The sequence below is a fragment of the Sphaerodactylus townsendi genome, linkage group LG05 (genome assembly GCF_021028975.2).
Source record: "Sphaerodactylus townsendi isolate TG3544 linkage group LG05, MPM_Stown_v2.3, whole genome shotgun sequence".
Taxonomy (NCBI): Eukaryota; Metazoa; Chordata; class Lepidosauria; order Squamata; family Sphaerodactylidae; genus Sphaerodactylus; species Sphaerodactylus townsendi.
Window position 1 is genome coordinate 1,091,312 of NC_059429.1, and position 24,511 is coordinate 1,115,822.

A 24,511-nucleotide genomic window follows, 5' to 3' on the forward strand; every position below is an offset into this window, starting at 1 on the left:
ACAGAGGGCAGCAGAGGGCAGCAGAGATTTCCAGTTCAGCAACTGGCTGAGGCAGGCATCTGGGGTTTCCCAAGGGCCATGAAAGGGAGAAGAAGAAGAAGAAGAAGAAGAGTTTGGATTTCTATCCCCCCTTTCTCTCCTGCAAGGAGACTCAAAGGGACTTACAATCTCCTTGCCCTTCCCCCCTCATAACAAACACCCTGGGAGGTAGGTGGGGGGTGAGAGAGCTCCGAGAAGCTGTGACTAGTCCAAGGTCACCCAGCTGGCGTGTGTGGGAGTGCACAGGCTAATCTGAATTCCCCAGATAAGCCTCCACAGCTCAGGCGGCAGAGCGGGGAATCAAACCCGGTTCCTCCAGATTAGATACACAAGCTCTTAACCTCCTGCGCCACTGCTGCTCCTTGCCCTCCCAGCAGTTCAGCCCCCACCCCATACCTGACTGTGCGGTCAGCCAGCCAGCCAGCGTCACAGTTATCGTAGCCGTCCTCAAATGCCGCTTGGAGGTGGGCCGGGGAAGCGATGACAGCCGAGTTCTCCTGACAGGCTTGCTGAGCCTCCGAAAAAGTCAGCGCATAGCGGTTGCTGGCAGCTCGGTAATGGAACACCACACCTGGGTGGGAAGAGGGAGCAGAAAGGGGAGAGGATCATCGGTGGGGGCGGAAGAAGAAGACGACACAGGAGTTGGTGTGGGGATGTGGACAGAGAGAAGATGTCACAACATGTTGTATGTCTTCACAGGATTTTTTGTGGGGGGAGGAGGTTTCACCAGCATTTATTGATTTACTTCACTTATACTTTGTTTTTCTCCCCACTTGTGATCCAAAGTGACTCACATCATTCTCCACTCCTCTGTTTCATCCTCACAGCAGCCCTGTGAGGGAGGTTATGCTGACAGAGTGCAGCTGACTTGCCCAGAGGTTATGGCAAGTGGATGTGGCAAAATGTTGCCTCTTTTCAGGGTTTTTTCCAAGAGGGGGTAGAGTTCACTAGTACACGAAATATTTATTTATTTGCTGACTTCATTTATACCCCGTCTTTCTCCCCAGGTAGCTTATATCGCTCTCCTCTCTTCCATGTTATCCTTACAACAACCCTGTGAGGTGGCCAAGGCTGAAAAAGTGTGATTGGCCCAAGGTCACCTACTGAGCTTCCATGGCATAAGTGGGGACTCGAACTTGGGTCTTCCACACACTATTCCAACACTCTTAACCATTAGATCACACTGGTTGTCAGGGGTGTACTGCCCATGGGGACATGGGGTAACCTTTCGGTCATGGGGGGAGGCACCGGACGCCAGTAAGTTCCCTGCACCTGGCCTGTCCCACGGTGTGGTGACCCGGTTGGTGCCCAGCAGCTCCCCCCATGCTGGGGCGCCACTTGCTGGCACCCAAGGCCAGGCCCAGCTGCGTGGCAGGGAGGCCTCTCCCCTGTTAGGGGGTCTCACCGGTGTTCCGACGCGCGGCTGACCGGTGCTGAGGCCAGCCCCAATCGAGCAGCTGGGAGCCCCCCCTGTAAAGGGGGTGCTCTGGGCTCCTGCCCTCCCCGGCCCCCCTGACACCCTAGGAAATATCCTCCCTTATAATCACCCTCCCTTATAATTTAGGGAAAGTCCTATTAAATCAGTCCAAAGGTCCACTTAGGCCACTGTCCTTTTTTCCACAGTGGCCAACAGAGATGTGGGGTGGGAAATACTTGGAGGTTTTGGGGGATGGAGTCTGGGGAGGGGGGGGGCTTTAGGGAACTGAAGGACCTCGAGGGGTTATAATACCATAGAGTCCACCCTCCAGAGCAGCCATTTTCTCCAAGGGGACTGGTTATCAGACGGGAGATCAGTTGTAATAGCTGGAGATCTCCAGGAGCTACCTGGAGGTTGACAACCCTGGTAGCCAACTAGATGCTTCCAGGAAGTCCACAGACAGGGATCAAAGGGCCACTCCCCACAACTGACATTCAAAGGTACCTTGTCTCTCAGCACAGAGATGTGGCAGTCAGTTCCTCAGGTTAATTATTCTCTCTGTCTCTCTCTGTATGTATGTATGTCCGTGTGTGTTTGGAAAGAGGGAGAAAAAGGTGTTTCTTTCCCCACTTTCTCCACACTATGCACACCTCCAATTCCAGAAACTCTTGACAGGAGATAATATAATTGCAATAAGTGCCCAAAAGATCAAGAAAATGCATACAGGGCAGCTAATTATAAAATTATAAAAATATAGAATATATATTGTCGAAGGCTTTCACGGCCGGAATCACTGGGGTGCTGTGTGGTTTCCAGGCTTTATGGCCGCGTTCCAGCAGCATTCTCTCCTGACATTTCGCCTGCATCTGTGGCTGGCATCCTCTGAAGATCCCTGAAGATGCCAGCCACAGATGCGGCGTCAGAGAAGAACTCACTACTAAATTCTGACCATACAACTGAAACCACAACTTTATATAAATATATTTGTTTGTTTATTACATCATCAGAATATGTTAAGGATCCATAATGTGTTACATTACAAATATTGTATTGCATGCAGGCCAAATTCCCACTGCCGATTAATCCCGGGATACTCACCTGGAAATATCCAGGTTTCACAAAAAAAGAACTCACACGGCTGAAGCGACCGAACACAGATTCATCCGGTTCTGGCACTCCCCACCCCATCCGTGTTTTCGAACCTCCTTGAATGTGAACCTTTAGAAAAAAAAAGTCTCAATCCAGATCGATTGGGGGGGAGGTTGGTCTAATGTGGTTTCAAATTTCCACTGTGAGGATGGCCTTAAAATGCCTTCCAGCCAATCCAGAGTCGCAGGCAGGGGCTGTAATGGGTAATAGCGCAGCCTTTTGTTTTGCCGGCTGAGTCTATCATTGTAGCACGAGAGAACGTACTTGCTTAAATGTGTGCATGAAAGAACTGTACTTTCAAACTGTTAGCATGGAACTTCGCAAAACCCAACTTCCTTAACATGACACAACAGCCAATCAGGGTGAGGAAAGGCATTTGAGGCAGATGGCAGCATTGGATCTAAGCAGTAGTGGGGATTGCTGCACTGTTTGACAGCGTGATTGAGATGGATGTCCTCATCACACCTGCACTTGAAGTCGAAACCTGGAGTAGAAAAGAGTACTTGTTTGAAACCTGGTTGCATCTGTATTTAAATTTTCAGCGGGGATTAGGCCTTTATGATAACACAACTGGGTCCCACAAGACCATTTTCAACCTTTAAGAGAGCCAGACACGTTTCCGCGAGGAAACCTCCAGTGGTCAAGGTAAACTATGAAGCCTCTAATAGCCTCAGTCTCACCTGTCACTTCCAAAAGGTACCAGGTCTTGTTAAGTCGTGAATCCCAACCACTACTTCCAGCCCGATACAGCCCAGAAATCACTGGCCGAGGCATTGCCCAAAGCAGCAGCGTTGCATTACGTAGCGGTGGTGGGGATAGCGGCAAGGGGAGACCTCCCTTCATACCCATGGAAATCATGCCACGTTGTCTTTGGCCACCAGCACCCGAGATGTCCTCTGGCTGCCCGTTGCCGACTGCACTGCTCCCACTTGATCAGGTGGAGTCAGAGGCAGGTCGTTGGGGGCCAAAGGTGAGCGGAGGGCTGCAGCGAGGTGAGGAACAAGGAAGAGGCCACCGGCTCCAGGCCAGAACCCACCTGGAGGAGCTGATGGTGGACTTTGTTGATCTGGATCACCTTCCCAGTCTCCTGGGAGCCTGGGGCAGAAGAAAGCCGAGAGGCGAAGGAGAAGGAGAAGAAGGAAGAAAGAAGAGGAAGGGAGGAGGAGGAGTTGGATTTAAAATCCCCCTTTCTCTCTTGTAGGGAGCTCAAAGGGGCTGACAATCTCCTTTCCCTTCCCCTCTCCCCAACAAACACCCTGTGGTGGGAGGAGCTGAGAGAGTCCTGAGAGAACTGTGACTGTTCAGTGCCCGGCACAGGAAAAGTATGGTGGGTGCCCAAGCTGTCCTGGTTCCGTAGGATAAGCCTCCACAGCTCAAGTGGCAGAGTGGAAAAACCAGGTTCTCCGGTTGCTCTTAACCTACGCCCATGCAGCTCTTTGAGGGAGGGGGAAAGGTCCAAACAAGCCTTCAAGCCTTGCCCCAGTTTCTCCTGTGCAGAGAGTCACTCACTCCAGGGTGAGAAATTCCTGGAGGTTTTGTGGGTGGAGCTTGGAGACAGAAAGATTTGGGAAGGGATCTTGGACCTCAGTGGGCAATAAGGCTATAATGGAGCACTGGTGTAATGCCCATTGGGCAAGGTGGGCAGCTGCCCAGGGCATCACCTTGTGGGGGGCATCAAAATGCTGGGTTTGTTTTTGGGTATTTTTAGTTGTTTTCCATTTTGGCCTGCCCTGATGATACCCCCCAGGTTTGGTGCAGTTTGGTTCAGGGGGGCCAAAGTTATGGACCCTCAAAACTGTAGCCCCCATCTCCTATTAGCTCCCATTGCAAGCCTTTATTGGCATAGACAACAGTACAACAATAATAAAAATGGATTAAAAAGCATATACAATACAGGAAATAAATGTTAGGTCGAAGGAAATCTACTGGCGTTTGGTAATTTCCAGGAGAAAGTCTGCCACTATCATACAGAGAGAAGGATCAGGGTTGTCCAACAAGTAGTGTAATCTAATTAAAATGGGGAGATCTGGTAAATGTAAAGGAGTAAGATTCACATACTTGGATCTGATTTCCTTGAATCTGAGACAGTGTAGTAATTGGTGGGCCAGAGATTCAACTGAGCCATCATTACATGGGCACAATCTTTTAGCCTTTTCTTGCTTATTAAATCTGCCATGTAACAAGGCATAGGGCATAACGGTAAACCTGGCAAGCATTATGGCTCTCCTTTGAGCAGGGTTTATTAAGCAATACAGGTAGTCGTGCCAAGTGGCCCCATTCAAATGGGAGAGAAAAAATAAGGGGAGCATGTTTTCTTGGCTGGGTGATTAGGAGAGAACTCTCTATCCAATAGTTGACCTTTAATTTTCTAAGCTTCTGAATAGGACAAAGGAGCAAGTGAATCTTCACTGACAGTCCAATAGAGCCATTTTTCTTCAATTATGGAAACCAGGGGTTGGAATGGGTGTCAGAGAGCAGGCAGGAGGGTGGGACAGGAATTACAGTCCGAGAAAATGAACTGGCAGGAATCACAAAAGCCTTCAGCCAGTACGGATTCAAGGAGTTTTGACCTAACTCCAGACAAAGGGCTGCATAGGGCAGGCAATTTGGGGATTAGCTCCCATTGGAAACAATGGGGGTTGGGGGACCCCCTTTGGGAGTCCATAACTTTGGACTCCTTGAACCAAACCTCACCAAACTTGGGGGGTAGCATAAGGACAGTCTTCTGATGATACGCTGAAATTTTAGTGCTGATATGTCTAAAAATTCCCCCCCTGCACGCACCAATGTCCTGGTGCAAAAAAAATTTGGTCGTGGTGAAGTGGCCGACCATGGGGGGAGGGGGGGGGGCATCCAACTCAGGTTTTGCCCAGGGCTACAGTTTGCCTCGTTACGCCCCTGTGATGGAGTGCCTTCTGCAAAACAGCCACTCCCTCTCAGGAAACTTATCTGTGTCCTCTAGAGATCAGTTGTGATTCTGGAAGATTTCCAGCCCCACCTGGAGGTTTGCAAGACATGCAATGGCACATCTGGGGGTATAAGGAGGAGCGTGGGAGCAGCCCAAGAGACCATTTGCCTGGAGTCGCATGAGGGTGCATTTTGGCCACCTGCCCCCATCCCTCCCTCTCCCCTCCCCACAGCCCAAGGTCAGCCTCCCTGGCCTTGACTCTGCCCCAGCATGTGGCGTTGCCAACCCAGTGCCACTCATATGGAAGGAAAGGTTTGTGGAAGTGGGGAGGGACTGGCAAAGAGAGGGCACAGTGGGGAAGTTTGGCTGGGGAAGTGGTGGAGGCACAGGACACATGGTAAGCACCGTGCACCGTTTTGTAAACGTACTCCACGTGCATTGTTTTCTCTTTTGAAGGTGTTATCTGGATGTCCTGGATTGCCAAAAGATAAATAAGAGGGTTTTACATCATATCAAGCTTAAATTCTCCCTAGAAGTTTGTGACTAAACTGAGACCATTGTAATTTGGTTACATGCTAAGAAAGTGAGGCTCCCTGGAAAAGACAATAAGGCTAGGAAAAGTTGAAGTCTGCAGGAAAAGAGGAAGACCCAGCTAGGAGGGTCCTGACACGATCCTCATGGCGAACCCATATAAACGTGCGCTCCGCCAGCTGCGCTGGCTTTGGGTGGAGCACCAAGTTAGATTGAAGGTTCTTGTACTAATGCACAAAGCTCTAAATACTCTGGGATCTGCATACCTGCAGGACTGTTTCTCCTGGTATGTCCCTCAAACAGCACATGGATCATCAGATCTAACTTACTGGTGATCCCCGGTCACACGCCCTTGAGAAAGTAACAGGTTTGGCACTCCTCTTCTGTGTCCCTTGTGACTCTGCTTCGATATCTCAGGATGGAGGGGGAAGGGAGGGCGTTGGGGCATAAAAAGGTGTTGTTTGAAGGCAGTTCTCAGAACTGGCTTCTTTTGCCCATGCCGCTGTCTGCCAATAAAGGCTTCTGACTGAAATCACTGAGTCCAATATTGGTTGCAGATCCGGGGCTTGACATTCAGCCAGTTGAGTGATTTTGTATATGTTTTTGAATGGCCCCACGAACTTATGTCCCAGCTTCTTGCACCCCTACCTGTGCAAGGAAACTTCCGGTAATTTCAATTCCTAAATGTCAAATATGGATCTGCAACCATTACTTCGGAGTCCAGTGATTTCAAGTCAGAATCCTTTGTTGACAGACAATGCGCATGTAAAAGCCAAAGCGGTTGTGAGAACTGCCTTCAAACAACACCTTTTTTATATATTGTGTTATGTTGTTATACTCTGCCCCTGAGCCCCACAGGAGAGGGAGACCTATTAAATCTTAAAATCTTAAAAGTTAGATGGATTGAACCTATAAAAGGAAGCCCCATGACCTTCAGTTTACCAAAGACCTGAGAATGTCTGTCAGTGATAGCATGTTCTGGAGATAATTAATTCATAGGGTAAGCATAAGAGGCAGTGACTGGACAGCACTGGCTTACAGGCGAACAGACACCTCAGTTAACGGGTGTTCAGTGGCCAAAATCAGGTCTCTGCAAAAGCCTCTCTCTCTACCTTTGTGTGACCCCTCCCTAAGGGCAGCCTGCCTCCTGCCAGAGAGCTTCTCCATGGGCTTGGACATGGCAGTTTCCTGTTCCCCATCGCTAGGCGTCATGTGTATAAAACCCCCCTGCACAGTCTTGCAGGAATCGAGATCACCCAGTCCAGCATTTCAGAAGTCATGAAAGCAGGGCTGTGAAGGTATTTCCTAACGTTGTTCGCGAATACCGGGCTGCGGATGGTACAGGGTGGGGTTCGCATATTGAAGCCATTAATAATGCTATTTTTCCTTTGTGAAACGTGTCGTTTAAAGGTATCCTGCAACTCTTGCTCTTTGCGATGGCTTGTAACAGAGATTTCCGCCCCCCCTCCCGGCAAGCAACAGCTGACTTATTGTGGCCCCTTATGGAGTTTTTAATGCAAGAGACATTCAGAGGTAGTTTGCCATCACCTGCCTCCACATCACAACCCTGGTCTTCCTTGATGGTCTCCCTTCTAAATGCTAACCAGGGCTGACTACGCTTAGCTTCCAAGATCTTGGCTAGCCACATGTTAATTATTGCTAGGGTGTTGTGGGTTTTCCGGGTTGTATGGCCATGTTCCAGTAGCATCCCAGTAGTAAAATTCCAGCATTCCAGTAGTAACAACCCAGAAAACCCACAACACCCTAGTGATTCCGGCCGTGAAAGCCTTTGACAATACGCTTAATTATTTATTGTTTTCTTGAAGAAGTTCAGCCACGACCCCGTTTGTTGAGAACTTTGAATATGAATATTAGTAAATTCATAATTTAAGAATCTCGAAACGCAGGCTGGAAGTGACTCTAAGGTCGTAGCCTTGTTCACCGCATATGTTGGAAATTAACGCAGCTGTCCCACCACCCACCTACCAAGCCTGCTCATGCCCCAGAGGAAGGTGGGGCATCTCTGGATTCCTGGGATCGTCTGGTCTGGAGGAAAATTCCTTTCTAGACCCAAAGTGGCGATCAGCATTACCCTGGGCATATAAAGAGAGACTGGCCATAAGACTTAAGGAGTACCACTTGAATGAATAATGAATATTTGAATCAGAGACGGCTTACGGCCATGTACCCGGTGCTCAAGGATCCATTAGAGCTGAATAACTGGTGGAAACAGAAGGAATTTCTGAAATAAAGGGTTTTCCTTCATCATTGCGTTGGTGCCGTAAAGAGGCTACATTTTGTCGCGTTGGAGGTCAGTTCCTGCATGCTTTGGCAGTCGACTTAAAGTACTTGGCTCGTAAAGAGCCCGAAAAGTTACTTTGGCCTGAACTTTACTGGTTCCTTACAATGCCTGGCACATAATTTGAGAAAGTGCTGGGTCACTTTAGACCTGCCGCTGTGAGATGGCCTGAGGGTTGCCAGCCTGGTTGGGAAAATCCCTGTAGGAGATTCAGAGGGTGGAGCCTGGGAAGAGGCAGAGTTTGCTAGAAGGGAGGAGCCTCAGCGGGGCGCAATGTCACAGGTAAAACTCTTCGAGGCGGCCTTTCCCCAGGGAATTGATCACTGTACACTTTTGGCACTCTGCAGTAGCCTCAGTAATCAACAACGATGATAGTGGTGGACACCCTGCTCATTCCCCAGACTGATTTTGGCTACAGCCCGGCTGGACCCAGTGGGGGATGGGAGAGCCAAAGAAGCAGAAACGATAGCTGATCGCCCGGCAGCATCAATGCCACGAGCCACCTGCTGTTCTTTAAAAGGTGACTCTTGGACTCTGGCATCAGTGTGGCAACTCTCCTATGGAACAAAGCCCACTCGTTGCTGGAATTCTGTAGCTGGGAACTCCCTTGGGGTTGTGGGCACAGACTTAAGTTGGATCAAAGATGCCATCCTGGGGGAAGAGGGAGGAGGCTTGCCTCCATCTCCAGAGTGAAGAGTGGAGTATCATGTGAGATGGAAAAAAGGACAGGCTGGCTGGCCCCCCAATCCCAAATCTCCAGGTGGGAAGGAGATTGGGGTGAGGAATGAAGCTCCCCTCAGCGGCCTTCCAACTGTGCCCGTCCTGGTGGGAGACTGGCACAGCTGGGGCAACGCACAGTGCCTGGAGTTAGCCCTGGGCACCGTTTTGTGCCAACTACATGCCTCGATATCCACCAGGACGACACCCCTGAGCCCTGCCTGCAGGATGGCAACCCTATAAATCGCGAAGTGGCTTCTGCATGGAGAGAAAGGATTGAGCTGAGGAGAAAGGACGCATTTTAAGAGAGAAATTATCCTTTTTGTGCAGTTTTTTAACCGTTTTTCTTACACCACCCAAAGCAGGAGGAAAGCTTCATCGATACCACTAATTATGCAAAGCCGTTAAGAGCAGTTGTCCACCATAGCAGCTCAGCGGCACATGCGGGCTTGCTGGCCTGCAGGCACCAGGGGGGAGAGGGAGAGTGGGATGTGGGGGGAGCATCCACGGGTCCTGATGATTGGGAAAGGGAGATTATGAGAGATAAAAGGATCCCGCGGAGAGAGAAGCGATGCGCTTCTGGGGCTATCTGGGCTGGAGGGAACTGTAAATAATGGCTTTTCTTTTTTTTTGAGGTGCTAAGAACACTTGAGAGCTTGGAATAGCATCGCTTGAGGGGCCAGAAAGGGGAAACAGCCATTACTTTAAAAAAAAGTCCACAAGAACATCCAGAAAGAGCCCAGCAGGAGCGAATCAAAAAAGGTCCATCTGCAGCCAGCATCTGTTTCACCCGGTGGGGAAATTGCTGCCCGTCACAGCTGATCTACAGCCGTGGGTTTTCAAAGGCAAAGAGGAGTTGGAGTGTGTGTGCCGTGCCTGCCTCTGCAGGACCACCCTCTCTGCTACCTGGCGGCTTCCCACGTCCAAATACTAACAAGGGGTTCACCCTGCTCAATTTCTGAGAATCTGATGAGATCGGGGATTAATCTGGAATTTATCTAGAATGAGGAAATTGTAACACTAGTATATAGAATGGACATACCAGGCCAACAGATACTTATAGAAGAAAAGACCTGCTTGGCATTCACAGGTATACTATCTCTAGAACAAGGAAGCTCCATTTAAAGTGTGTGCCTAATGACAGCTGGCACCCCTGTTCTCTCCCCTGGAATTTTTTGTCTGGGGCATGCCTTAGATTCAAGTCAGACCTCAAGTGATTGATAGATTTACATTGAGTCAAACTAGACTGAAAGGTATGTAGAAAATAGGGAAGAGCATGAAACTGATTTGAGTTAAGACACTGAAGAAGAAGAAGAAAGAGGAGAAGAGGAAGAAGAGAAGAGGAGGAGGAGGGAGGGAGGGGGGGGGAGGAGTAGGAGTTTGGATTTATATTCCCCCTTTCTCTCATGTAAAAGACTCAAAGGGCCTACAGTCGCCTGGCGCTTCCCCCCTCACAACAAACACCCTGCCCTGAGGTGGGGAGCTGAGAGAGCTCCCGAGCCGTGAACTAGCCCAAGGTCACCCAGCTGGCGTGTGTGGGAGTGCACAGGCCCTAATCACAATTCCCCCAGATAAGCCTCCACACAGCTCGAAGCTGACAGAAGCGAGGGAAGTCAAACCCGGGTTTCCCTCTGACAGTTAGAATGCACCTGCTCTTGCAACCACCTCGCCCACTGCTGCTCCCTGGGGAGGCAGGGAGGGCATCATACTACATGGGAGAGCAGAGCTGGTGAGAAGCACCCTTTGCCCCAGTGAGGGAAGGAGTGGCCTTGTCTGTCAGGATTTTTACAGGAGGGAGAGGAGGGAGGGAGGAGGGAGGGAGGGAGGAGGGAGGGCTAAAGCCACCTGCACAGAGATCACATGGGCTTCTGGAAAGATCTCTCTCTTCTTTCAGCAAAAAAAGCGGCACATATAGTGGCACTGATAGACTGCACAGACACCCAGACTGAGCGCTTGCCTATATAGTGTAGAGTTTGCCATTCCTATGTTTAGTGTAAGAAATTTTATTTTTGTTATTTAGTACAGTTCTACAGAACAACACACTGGCATCTCTGTCCTATTAGCGTAAAAGCATATATGTTGTGTCGTTGTACCTTCCCAAAGACACCTCCCTCAAAACAAACAAACGAAAAAAGGAAAAATGACAGATCGCCAAATTGGCGTAGTGAAAACTAACATTCCTGATACTTTTTTACATGAGGCGTTGCACGGGTGGCTGGGGGGGGGGGAATCCTTGGCTGGCAGAAAATAGCAGGCATAGGTTGCCCACTAAAGCAGAGAAGTAGAGAGCTCTGTGTGTGTGTGTGGGGGGGTGTGTGTGGCTATTGTGAGTAGTAAAATGTTTCTGGCTCTTTGCACATCAAACGGGAAATGTTTCCAAAAAAATAGCTTCAGGAAAAAAAAAAAGACCTGATTTTTCTGCGTAAAATGTTTTCACCAGGAAAAATAAAAGCGTTTTGCAAAGCGTTTTGGGAAATGATTGCGAGACTCCACCCCAAAATGTTGCATTTTGTGAACTGAAAAGCAGCTTTATTTGTGTTGTGAGGAATCCAGCCCCTGTTAGGTATTGTTGGATGGGAGACCACCAAGGAATGCTAGGGTCAAGCTGCAGAGGCAGGAAAGTGCAAACCACCTGCAAGCAATTCTTACCTTGAAAAATAGGGGTTGCCATAAGTTGGCTGGGACTTGGCAGGAAAAACAGAAAGTGTTGCATCAACATAGGATGGGATGTAGGGTTGCCACCTGTGGGTTGGGATGTTCCTGTGGGACCTCAGCAGGGTCTCATGCCATAGAGCCCACCTTCCAAAGTAGCCATTTCCCACCCACCTCCCAAGAGAATTGACTTCTGTTGCTTTGAGATCAGCTGTAATCTGGAGAGGGCTCCAGCCACTCCCATTATGTGGGAAACTACTACTACGTCAATTACTGGAGCGGTGGAGCTCATATGGGAAACCCCTTGGTGGCATGTCAGAACACGGCCCCCAGGGGGACTGGCTTAGGAAAAATGAAGGCCCCGCTGCTGCTCCCCTGCACTGGTGGTCACAGCAATGGCAGCAGGCGGAGAATAGAGATCTCCTCGGATAACCACTGGTCTCCAGCTGACAGAGATCAATTTACCAGGAGAAAATGGCTGCTTTTGAAGGTGGCCTGTATGCAGTGGCGTATCTGCCAGAGGGACATGTAGGGTGAGAATTGTCCTAGAAGCCCCCCCCCATTAGATCCCGTGGGGGGGTTCTTTGCCTGGGTGCTCGGGGCGGGGGCCTGCCACGGGCCTGCTGGTCATCCCTCAGCCTCGCCCTGCCCTGCCCGGCTGCCCGGGACTGCCACAGCACAGCTAAAGCCCAGAGTGGGGCCGCGGGGAAAGGTGAGGTGGGGGAAGCACCCAGAGCAGGTGCTGCCCCAGGTGCCATCCCCCCGGTACACCTCTGCCGGCATGGCATGACACTGTGCCGAGGTTCCTGCTCTCCACAAACTCCTCAGGCTCCACCCCCAAATCTCCAGGCATTTCCCAACCTGGAGCTGACAACCCTAAACAGCGGGGACTCTGCAGGGAAGTGCCAACATGGGGGGGGGGGGGTTCGTTTTCACACTGTTTTCTGTCCACTTGTGCTCCGTTCCCCCCAGCAAGGAAATCCCATGCAATTGGTGGTAAATACACCATGATTCTGGAGTCAGTTGTAAATAAATGGCAGGAGAAATGAAGGAACAGAAAGCTCAGGAACATGAGTGACAGAAGGTGCACAACGACCATGACCCAGCAAATAAGGGGGTGCGAGTCGTCCACCCCTCATTCAGCACTATCCGCCAGTGCGAAAAAGAAAAAGAACACCATTTCTAGGACGAGAGTGAGAGAGCTGCAGGCAGACGGGAGGTCCGAGTGTCCAGCCCCTGGGGAGATTACTCGACAAATTTCAGCATGATTTGACCCTACCACTTCCCAGCTGGCCCCTTTCCTGCAGAGAAATACCTGGACCACCAACAGTGGCGTTAGGCACTTTGAGGGAGGCTCCCCATTGTGTATCTTTAAAGGAGTCACTTCAGACGAAGTGAGGTGTGTGCTGAAACACAGCCAGCATTTAAACCTTAACACTCTTTTAAAGAAAGCGAGTGGAAGGGTGGAGAATTGGAGAGATAACGCTTCAGAGTTCATCCCTAAAATAGAAAATATGCAGCGAGGTGGTAGCCCTTTGGGAAGCAGCGGTTCACCAGATGCGCATAAAAATGGACTGAATTTGTCAACCATGGCTGTTATCATATGCCTATTATATCCCTAAGAAACGATACTTTACAGGACAGAGTACTGCCCAGTGATGTACCACGGTTTTCCGACCGAGGCCACTCTTAAGCCAGGAGGATATTTTGCATCAAGAGCTTGCAGAAAGATCATTAAATCAGGTATGCCTGTCTTAGAGCCCTCTCGGTTGCCCTGATCAGCTACAATTTGTTTTCCTCTCGCTGCCTCAGTTTCCCTCCAGGTACCTGCTTGTCCTTTCTCAGTGGTGATTGTAGAGGAGGTTAAGAGCTTGTGTATCTAATCTCTGGAGGAACCCGGGTTTCGATTCTCCCACTCTGCGCCCTGAGCTGCATGGGAGGAGCTTATCTGGGGGGATTCAGATTAGCCTGTACACTCCCAAACATGCCAGCTGGGTGACCTTGGGCTAGTCACAGCTTCTCGGAGCTCCCTCAGCTCCACCTACCTCACAGGGTGTTTGTTGTGAAGGGGGAAGGACAAGGAGATTGTAAGCCCTTTGAGTCTCCAACGGGGAGAGGGGATATAAAATCCAAACTCCTCCTCCTCCTCCTCCTCTTCTTCTTCCTGTACTCTTCTTCTTCTTCCTCCCTTCTGTGCCCATCTAAAGGAGTCACAGTGATATACCTACGAACTTTAAAAGTGAGGCTGGAAAGCATCTCCCCGCTTCCTCCTGTCTGTGGTTTTGTTTTGTTTTTAATATCCTGCCCTTGGGAGAGTTCTAGAATGGTCAACAGCATTCACCTGTGTTGTCGAAGGCTTTCACGGCCGGAATCACTGGGGTGTGGTGGGGTTTCTGGGCTGTATGGCCGTGTTCCAGTAGCATTTTCTCCTGATGTTTTGCCTGCATCTGTGGCTGGCATGTTCAGATTATCCTCTAAAGATGTCAGCCACAGATGCATGTGAAACGTCAAGAGAAAATGCTACTGGAACCAAATCATGAACGCAGCAAAACCAACTGTCTACACTAACTGTCCTGGTTGATGTTTTGTGATTTGGTACTTGGCTGTTGGCATCCCTGGACTACTCAAATGACCACCATGTGCAACTTTCAAAGCTGAAAGGGGGGGAGGGAATCCACATGTGTGGTTCGTGACATCAGAGTTCTCTAAGAATCAGATGTCTGAAGGGAAAATGTGCCCTGGATGAGTGGCTGGACAGAGGGTGCCAGCAGCTCCCCCCTGCCCCCCGCCTGTCTTACCTTCATCCTTTATTCATGCCTGGATTCCTGTTACCATTCATAGTTAATGATCCACCCATGGAGAACTGACAGCCAAGAGGCAAAGGCACTGTTCTTGTGACTCCCTGGATCCTGCAGCACTGTTGTTTGGGAGAGTGGGATTTTTGTCCGTTTCTTTCCATGGCTGGATCCATCTCTATACTAATGACTATTGAAAATCTGGAAATTAGGTATACACTGAGAATAATACAGATTGGCAAGGAATAGACTACAATGACCTTCAGTCTAAAGGTCCAAAAAAGAAGACTGATCGTGTCAGGCAGGAAACGTCTTGCATTTGAACAGAAAACAAACACTTTTTATCACTGTAGAGACATTAAGAAAAGCAGTGCAGGCTAAACACATTCACACGAGCGCTGACATCCCGCATGGCGAGCCCGCGTCGGCCCGATTCAAGGTGGGAGACCTCGATATTTTTTTTAAGGCCTATGCGTCCTTTTTTAAGCAGCCTTAAGTCCTTTTTTTAAGCAGCCTTAAATTCATCTGCTGGAGCCCAAAGCATTCCCTGCTGGGACCTCGTGTTGAAGAGAAGTCCATCGTGCCAATGAGACCAACAGCAGGGAAATGAGACGAGGAGGAAAGCAGATTTTCAACTGAGCCTCAACTGGGTGGATTTGAACTCCGGGTTTAAGCAAAAGAAAAAAAAAAAGTGGAAAGAGACAGCAGAGATTCCCTCCATCCCCTTTCAGAATGGGGGGCAGAGCCCAGGAATCCTTCCTTTGGGATCTGCTGTGTCCAGGGGCAAAGCTTGACCTGCATCAGGCTAGCCTGATCTTAACTTATAAGAACATAAAGAACAAGCCAGCTGGATCAGACCAGAGTCCATCTGGTCCAGCACTCTGCTACTCACGAGGAAATTGTGGCCCACAAAGGTGCCTTTGAGACTCACATGCAGGAGAATTTGAAAGCAATGGCCTTCTGTGGCTGTTGCTCCGATCTCACCCCTGGTCTGTTAAGGCATTTTGCAATCTCTCAGATCAAAGAGGATCAAGATTGGTAGCCATCGAATCGACTTTCTCCTCCATGAAGATTTGTCCAAAGCCCAGCACTTTTAAAGCTATCCAGGTGAGTGGCCATCACCACCTCCTGGGGGCAGCATATTCCAAGCATCAATCAGGCACTGCATTGAAGAAGTGTTTCCCTTTTATTAGTCCTAATTCTTCCCCAGCATTTTCAATGGATGCCCCTGGTTCTAGTATTGTGAGAAAGAGAGATGTGATACAGATCTCAGCAGCGAAGCTTAAGCAGGGCTCATCCCTGAGTGAGTATGTGGAGGAGGCCTCCAGGAAGCGGCAGCGTCCTGGGCGGGAGGCCAAGCAACCTCTGAACATCTCTTGCCTTGAAAACCAGAAGGGCAGCGGGGTCAGCTGTGACTGGATGGCAAAAAAAGGGAACTTGGAGTCTGGTGGTTGGGCACTCCATCACAAAGAGTCTGGGGAAATGGTGCCTGGGACAAAATGGCAGCCCTGTGCCCCGGCCCTGTGGAAGCTCTGCCCCTTGCCTGAGCAGCTGCAGGTCCTGGGCAGCCTGGTGAGGGGCTTGGGGCGAGGGCAAGGGGTGCCCGGCTGCAGCCTCCAGCAGGCTGACAGAGGCCGGGGGCAGGCAAATGAGAGCCTGTGGGGGGCCCTGCTGGGCTGCTCCTTCAGTCTCCACTGGCTGAAGGAGCAGCCTGGCAGGCACCAGGAGCTGGCCGAGGAAGGGGAGGGATGTGTGGGCAATTTCTACCCCTGAAACAAGCGGGGACCCTTGGGGCATTATCCCCACCTGGCCCCGTGGTAGCTTCATACTGCCCTGAGGACTAGAAACTTTCACAAAACCATAGTGGCTTTGCTCAGTTTCTTGGAATGCTGAATTCTGAGCCAGGGATAAGGGTCTTGCTCACAAGGGCAGCTGTGTCTTCTGCAGGAAGTGAAACACCATTTTGCTTGTTTGCAGAGGCACAGCTCTGGAGAAAGAACATGTTCAGGGTGGGATATTCATTGGTAAACTGCCTCTGAGTGTGGAGGTTCTGCTTAGCCATCATGGCTAGCAGAGATGGGTAGGATTCTCCCTTGGATTTGAGGGACCTTTGTAAACTATCAGCTGAAGCCCTCCGTGCGGCAATGAGTTCAACACCTGAAGTTCTCCATGCAGCCTGAAATTCACTTACCCAAAACAGAGGTGGGCAGGAGGAGACATCGAGCAGGATCAACAGCCATTATTCCCGTAAACTGGACCATCCTTGATCTGGAATTTTAAAAGGAAAAAAAAACAATTGTTCTGGGGGCCCGGAAATCATTTGCTCAGATCTGCTGCTGCTGCTGGTGTTCAACAAGGGGCTGCCAGGACTGGGTGGGGAAAATACCTTGAGGTGTTGAGGGTGTGGCCTAGGGAGGGAGGGTTTGGGAGGGAGGGACTTCAGCAGTGTCCAATGCCACTGGGTCCGCCATCTATGGTGGTTTCTGCACGAGGAAGTGACTGCAAACCGTGCTCGCGACTCAGCCGGTTTCTCCCCAAAGGTTGCTAGTGCAGCCATTTCTATAAAACCGAGTTAGGAAATATAACAGGCTGAGCCCATTTTGGGGAAGAGCCTGTCTTGAGAGATCCTTCCCCAAATGGGATAAGCAGCCTCAGCCCAGCCTGTTATGTTGGGGCTGTCCGGAAACCACCTATGTGGCATCATACCCTACTGAAGTTCCACTCTCTAAAGCCCGATTCTCCTCAGGGTCTGTCCCAAAATCCCCATGTATTGTTCAGCCAGACCTGGCAGTCCCATCGATATGTCTCATCTAGGGTTACCAACTTTCCTGACTGAGATTTGGGGGTGTGGCCTGGAGAGGAAGGTTGGGGAAGTGTAACACCAAAGGGCCCACCTTCCAGAGCAGGCGTTTTCTCAGGAAATTGTCGCTGTCACCTGAAGATCAACTGCCATTTGGGGACCCCTCAGCCACAATCTGGGCAAATCCCAGGCCATTGATTAATAATAAGTACCATATTAAATGAATTAAAACATAAAACACATAATTAAAACAGATATAAAATGCCCTATAAAAATTTAAGGCCTTGCCAGGTCCCCATTCCAGACAAGAGTATCGTTCTACTTATCGTTCTACTACGTCAGGATTATTTCTGCTCTGGAGAGGATTTTTTAAAAAACGAAAAAAAGCCTTTGTTGTGGGTTTTCCAGGCTGTGTGGTCATGGTCTGGTAGATCTTGTTAGGAACAAAATCTACCAGACCACAGCCCCACAGCCCGGAAAACCCACAACAGTTGAATCCGGCCGTGAAAGCCTTCAACAACGCATTAAAAAACCTTCCATGTAAATTCTCTCTGCAGCCACAGACGTCCTCTTCAAAGCCCGGCAGCAGCATCTCTTCCCTGCTGGCAGACGGTGACTTCAAAGCTTGGCCTGAGTTGCGCTCAGAAACCCCGAGCTCTGAAGAGGGCCCAGCAGGTGGGCCCCTGGAGCCTTTCTTTGAGGGGCTTTCAAAACAGCCAGATCTCCATGGGAGGGGGGCATTGGCAGCTGACTCCTGAGGATCCCTGAGGGCCACCTTCCTTGAGATGATTTGCAGTTTAGCCTCTGCACCTTTGTTGTGAACATAAGAATTATTTTTGCGGGATCATTTCGGCGATGTCATCAAACATAATTAGCCTGAGCTGGCTGGGCCCAGAAGGGTCAGTCTAATCCTGCATGATTGTTTCCAGCTTGATGCCTCTGGGAAAACTACAAGTTAGGTTGCCAAACTCCAGGTGGGGCCTGGAGATCTGCCAGAATTGTGACTGATCTCCAAATGACAGAGCTCAGTTCTCCCTGAAAAAATGACTGCTTTGGAGGGTGGATTCTATGGACTTGTATCCCACTGAGGTCCCTTCCCTTCCCTCCCTCCCTCCCCAAACCCCACCCCCTGTCTCAGCCCTCAAAACTGCAGGGAATTTCCCAACCTGGAGTTGGCAACTGTACCCACAAGCAAGGCAGGAAAGCCCTGGAGTTGGCTGTTTGTCCAGCAGAACCTAGTTTTCAAGAAGAGTGTTTGGATTTATACCCAGCTTTTCTCTACTGAAAGGAGTCCCGACACAGCTGACAAACTCCTCCTCCCTTCCACTCCCCACAACGGACCCCTTGAGAGAGTTCTGAGAGAACTGTGACTAGCCCAAGGTCACTGAGCAGCTTGCATGTGTAGGAACGGGGAAACAGATCTGGTTCTGCAGATTAGACTCCACCGCTCCTAACCACTGTACTACGCTGGCTCTCTAGGAGGTAGATTGTATCCCTCAGGAAGGCTACAGAGTTGAAAAACAGCAATCGTTCTGGGGAAAAAATAACCTGCGGGCCCATGGCTAGTGTTCAGAGGGGCTCCCACACCGAGCATCTTAAAACAACCTCCAAGACCCGGTCCTTTGGTTCCTGAAAATAATTAGCAGCCGGCCTCCTTGATGGCCAGAATCATCTCTATCCACATGGCTGGCTTTAAAAGGGAGGCAGAGAGATCTGTGGAGGAGAAAGGCATTAATAACTGTGGGCCGTGGCGGATGAAGAGAACCTCCGTCTGCAGAGGTGGCTGACCTCTGAATACCAGAAGAGCCAGAAGGCCGCTTCAGGGGGAACTCGGCCTCTGCCCCCGGCCTGTCTGCTAAGGCCTTCGGGGCAACTGGCTGGCCGGCTGTGCGGAACAGGATACTGATGGACCCAGAGGGCTCCTCCTCTCCTTGATTTCTTAAGCCTAAGATATTCACTGCCCCAAGAGGTGGGAAATGGCTATTGGGTTAGATGTCTTCAAAAGGGGACCGGAGAAAGACGTGGAAGAGGAGAGGCCCGCTGATGTCAGCGTTATGTAGTGGTTAGAGTGCCAGATGAGGATGTGGGAGATCTGGGTTCGAATTCCCATTCTGGCAAGGAAGGTTTCTGGGTGACTGTGGGTCACCCTTTTCACCTAACCTACCTGTGTTGACAGGAGAAAAATGGAAACTGCTTTGTGTCCTTATTGGCAAGAAAGGCAGGGTATACATGAAAACAAACAAATTGATTGGCTAGTAGCCATGAGGGCTCGCTAGAAACCTCCATGTTCAGAGGCAGTGTGTCTCAGGATAGCCTAAAGCAGAGGTATCCAACTCTTGGGGCTTTAGATGTTCATGGACTACAATTCCCATCAGCCCCAATGGGCCATGCCAGCAGGGGCTGATGGGAATTGTAGTCCATGAACATCTGAAGCACCAGAGTTGGACACCCCTGGCCTAAAGTTAGAGATAATTAACAAGGGAAGGCTGTTGTTTGGGCACCTGGCTGGAGAGGGTCTCGGAGGTCCCCGGGCTGCGGACTGCTGGCCTGATCCAGCCAGGGTCTTCTTATTTGGGTTTTTTTTTGGCAGAGGCCAGTGTCAGAAACCTGGAACTTTACTGTACAGTTTGCTTCTGTTTTATTTATTTTTAAATTATAGGCCATTTAGACTATTCTTGACTGTCACAGAGTCTGGTAGGGGAGGGTGATTCTCATTGGCTTGAAGTGTTTCGTAGTGAAGGGAAGCCTGGCCAAAATATTATTTTAAGATAAACTCCCCCCCCCACGTCTCCCCAAGGGAAACATCTCAATGCCTAACATGATCATATGCTTGAGTGACTGGAGCATCCCTCTTTGAGATGCAAATTTTGACTTTCTCCCTGGCTGCTGCAGAAAGATAGCTGGGTTTTGCCAATCACCACCGTCCCTTGATGGGGTAGGGAGGAAGGACTGCCTGGGACTCCCAGAGGACCGACCTTCCTTCCTTCCTTCCTTCCTTCCTTCCTTCCTTCCTTCCTTCCTTCCTTCCTTCCTTCCTTCCTTCCTTCCTTCCTTCCTTCCTTCCTTCCTTCCTTCCTTCCTTCCTTCCTTCCTTCCTTCCTTCCTTCCTTCCTTCCTTCCTTCCTTCCTTCCTTTCTTTCTCTGGGGGAAAATTTGCCATTGGACGTGTGCCTGTCCCCTCCCCGCACCCTGCATGAAGCCTTCCTTCCACCTAAGGATCCTCCAGAGGCGAGAGGCTTTGCACACAGAAGGGCCTGGATTCCGTCCTGCCTCCTCCAGTCAAAAGATCTGACAGTGCAGGGGGTGGCGAGCGCCCTCAAGACACAGCGGAGTCAAGTCACAGCTGACTTACAGTGGCCCTGGAGGGTCTTCAAGTCTCCCGAGAGCTGGCAAGACTGACAGGGCGTGCAGAAGAAGAAGAGTTTGGATTTCTATCCCCCCTTTCTCTCCTGCCGGAGACTCAAAGGGGCTCACAATCTCCTTGCCCTTCCCCCCTCACAACAAACACCCTGTGAGGTGGGTTTGGGGCTGAAGGCTCCGGCTTTGTGACTAGCCCAAGGTCACCCAGCTGGCGTGTGTGGGAGTGCACAGGCTAATCTGAATTCCCCAGATAAGCCTCCACAGCTCAGGCGGCAGAGCTGGGAATCAAACCCAGTTCCTCCAGATTAGATACACGAGCTCTTAACCTCCGACACCACCTCCTATGTCCCCAGTTAAATCCCCAGCCTCTCACAGGGGGCACCTGCTAAGAGCTGGTGGACTCTAATCTGAAGAACTGGATGGGTTTCCCTTCTCCTCCACATGAAGCCTGCTGGGTGACCTGGGGCCAGTCACAGTTCTCTTAGAACTCTCTCAGTCCTACCTGCCTCACAAGGTGTCTGTTGTGGAAAAGGGAAGGGAAGGGGTCTGTAAGCTGCTCTGAGACTGTCTGAAGGTAGAGAAAAAGTGGGGTTCACAGGTTCATGTCATACCGCTGAGTTATGGTCAATTCTTTTGGCACAACACACCTGAAATGCTAGATAGGTTCTAAACTGGGTAAACTAATTGCTGGCTTCAGATTAAAAAGACCGTGCAAGCGGCCATGCCGGAACAGACTCACGGCCCATCTTATCTGGCACCCACTAGCCAATCAGACACGCCCAGTATTAAAATGTAGGTAAAACTATACAATGAAAAAATGCACTTGCAATGCTCAGTACTTGTTCCTGGCGGTGCCAGAAAGGGCCGCTGAGACTTGCTGGGTGGCCTCCCATTCAAATGCTAACCAGGACCAACCCTGCCTCGCTTCTGAGACCTGACATGGCCCGGCTCACCTGGGCGATTCAGGTCAGAGTTAGTCATTGTTAGCTATCTGCATACGAATTCTTGCTTTCTGTTTTTTGGGTAAAAATTGTATGAAAATACATGTTACCATGAAAATGGCTGCCACTACCCCCATTTTGTCCTTACAACAAGGTAGGTTAGGTTGGAGAACACACACACACACACACACACACACAGAACAGAGAGAGAGAGAGAGAGAGGGAGAGGGAGAGGGAGAGGGAGAGAATGCAATGAGTTTTATGGCCAAGTGGGAATTTGCACTCAGCTCTTCCTAATCCAACCATTATGATACAAGCCATTTCTGAAAGCCAAGGCCAGTATAACTTATGAAATGAACCTCTGAACACGAGTGTTGGGAAACTATCGGACTGGCCCCAGGGGGCGGGGGGGGGGGGGTTTCTGTGAGCACGTTTGCACACGGGGAGAGGAGAGCGTGTTGTTGCCCTCCAGGCCAGACAAACCAGTCCCACGGTTCTGATTCTCTCCCGGTCCCAAAAGAGCCAGGCAAGCAGCTCGCATGGAAAATCCCGCCAGTTGACGTCCTTCCCTGTTTGCTCAGAGATGAGCCGGAGCACGGAGGGAGATGCCGAGATGGGTGAATAAACACCCCATATTTTATTTAAACACCAAACATTGGGACCCGCTCTTCAGCTACTTAAAAGCGAGGCTGTTGAGTGGATTAGGGGTCAAATCAATTTAAGGACTCTGCTTGGCTTACAAATTGGAGTGGTGAGTGTCTTTCTGCAATATCATTTCTCAGTTCTCCCCCCACTTCTTGGGCTGCTTGAGTGCCTCATCCCCCCCCCCCACTTAACTGTCTGACAACCTCAGAAATTGTTTTGTGCTTCCCGTTTAATAGGAAAGACCATGTTGCAGGGGAAAGGGAGGCCACACAGGAGAGCCATTCAGAGGGGTTGAGACAAAGGAGAAACTTGGACCTTTTCAAGTGTGGACAGATGGTAAAAAACCCCAGGTGGGTAGCTGGGGGAGGAAACAGACTCTTGCACTCCACACACACACCCTCCTGACTCACACACTTTCTAAGAATATAACAGAGCTCTGCTGGATCATACAAGTGATCTGGTTACTACACAGAATGCCAAGAGCTCCAAGCTGGGCATGGGGGTCATAGATGTCCCCTGGCAACTGAGATTCTGAGGTATACTGCCTCTGAACAGAGAGGTTCCAGTTTGCCCTCCTGGCCTTTCATGGACCCTCTTCCTCGTGGCTTTGTCCAGGTCTCTTTTGAAAGCTGACAGCCATCACTGCATCCAGTGGCAGTGAGTCCCCAAGGTGAAGGAGGCACAGCCTGAAGAAGTCTTTTCTTCAGTCTGTTCTGGAATCTACCACCCATCAGGGAATTCACACCACAGTTTGAGCCTTTGGGGAGAGAGAGGAAAAGTTCTCTTGCACCTCATCCATCGTTCTAGAAATGGGCCCCATGACTTTGCCTTCATTATTTAAATGGAAAAGCTCTTTGACTATTCAGTGTCTTCTGGCTGGGTCATCGCTCCAGCATCTCTGTCCTTTGAGTGGTTGTTTTCTGTACCTTTCCCAGCTCTTCTTTCTTTTCTTTTTTTTAGGACAGAAGGCAACTGGCACTCTGTACTGCATTGCAAAAGCATCACCGCGCTGGCTGGCTGTTTCATTTGCAGTCTGTTTCTTAAGAATTTCTAACAGGAGACTGGTCTGTTCCTCCACTGCCTTGCATGGGGGGGGGGGGTCTTGTGAGGGCAGCAGAGGAATGGCCCTTTGCTGGCACTCAGAACCTCCCGTGTCCAATCTCACCTGGCACAGGAATCTGCCTGGCCCTCAAAGCCAGCCGGACTTGCTCAGATGGGCTGTATCCCTGCAATGCCTCAAGTCAAGAGGGGTCTCGGTCCTTATAAGTGGGGGTGCTGAGGATTGAACCTGGCATCTTCTACATGCAAAACAGATGTTCCCCCACGGAGCCACAGCCTCTCTCCAGATCTCAGGTGCCTCTGGAATGTTTTATAATTTATGGTGGACTTATGGGAAAGCGAAGGGAGGGGGGTTAATACATACAAGAATTCACAAGTTTTTAAAGACAAGTATACACATGAAACCTGAGGCTTATCTGCTTGGACTCATGGATAGATCTCTGGAAAGAAGACATGAAACTTTGTTTTCATATATGACAGCGGCTGCAAGAATACTGCCTCATGCTCCTCCATGGTTTGTGAATAAATTAAAACATCGTCTAAGTACACAACTACTCCTTTATATAGTAAGTCATGCAAAACTTCATTGATGAGGGCCATGAATGCGCCGGGTGCCCCAGCTAACCCGAATGGCATAATTAAGTATTCATACTGTCCAAATTTAGTATTAAATGCTGTTAAGTGTTCGTAGCCTTCTGCAATCCTGACTCTGTAGTAGGCTTCCCTCAATCCAACTTAGTAAAAATTAGATCCCTTACTTGAAATGCATCTAAGGGTCCTTGATTAGACAAGGGTATTTATTGGACATGGAAACAGCATTTAATCCTCGGTAATCAGTACAAAGTCTTAAAGACCCGTCCTTTTTCTTTACAAATAGGACAGGAAGCGTCATGAGAAAGGTTTGGTAGCCCTTAAGTATGAATCCTTGACAAGGTTTTTATCTAAGAAGGCCGCGAGGTTCCTTCTCTTCGTTAGGGCACCATACGATAGATTCTACCCTTAGGTAGTTGAGGCCCCGGAGCTGTAATATGATTTTGCAGTCAGTGTCTCTATGGGGGCAATTGATCACATTCCTGTTCTTGAAACACTCTGGCTAAGTGCCTGGTAAGCTGGTGGAATGCCTGTGGAATTGAAAGTCATTGGGATGTGCACAGCGAAAAACCAGGGGTTTTGTCATTGGATGGTGGGTTGTCCCCCAA

At 49.9% G+C, this 24,511-nt stretch overlaps 1 protein-coding gene across 2 annotated transcripts in view; it reads right to left on the reverse strand.

The window, feature by feature from the left end:
* NCAN (neurocan) overlaps positions 1 to 24,511 on the reverse strand; it is a 308,547-nt gene that overhangs the window by 58,800 nt on the left and 225,236 nt on the right. For both annotated transcript variants that reach the window (XM_048496292.1, XM_048496291.1), the window contains exon 4: positions 436 to 610. In XM_048496292.1, the coding sequence (XP_048352249.1) occupies positions 436 to 610 (175 nt within the window). The remainder of the gene's footprint in view (positions 1 to 435; positions 611 to 24,511) is intronic.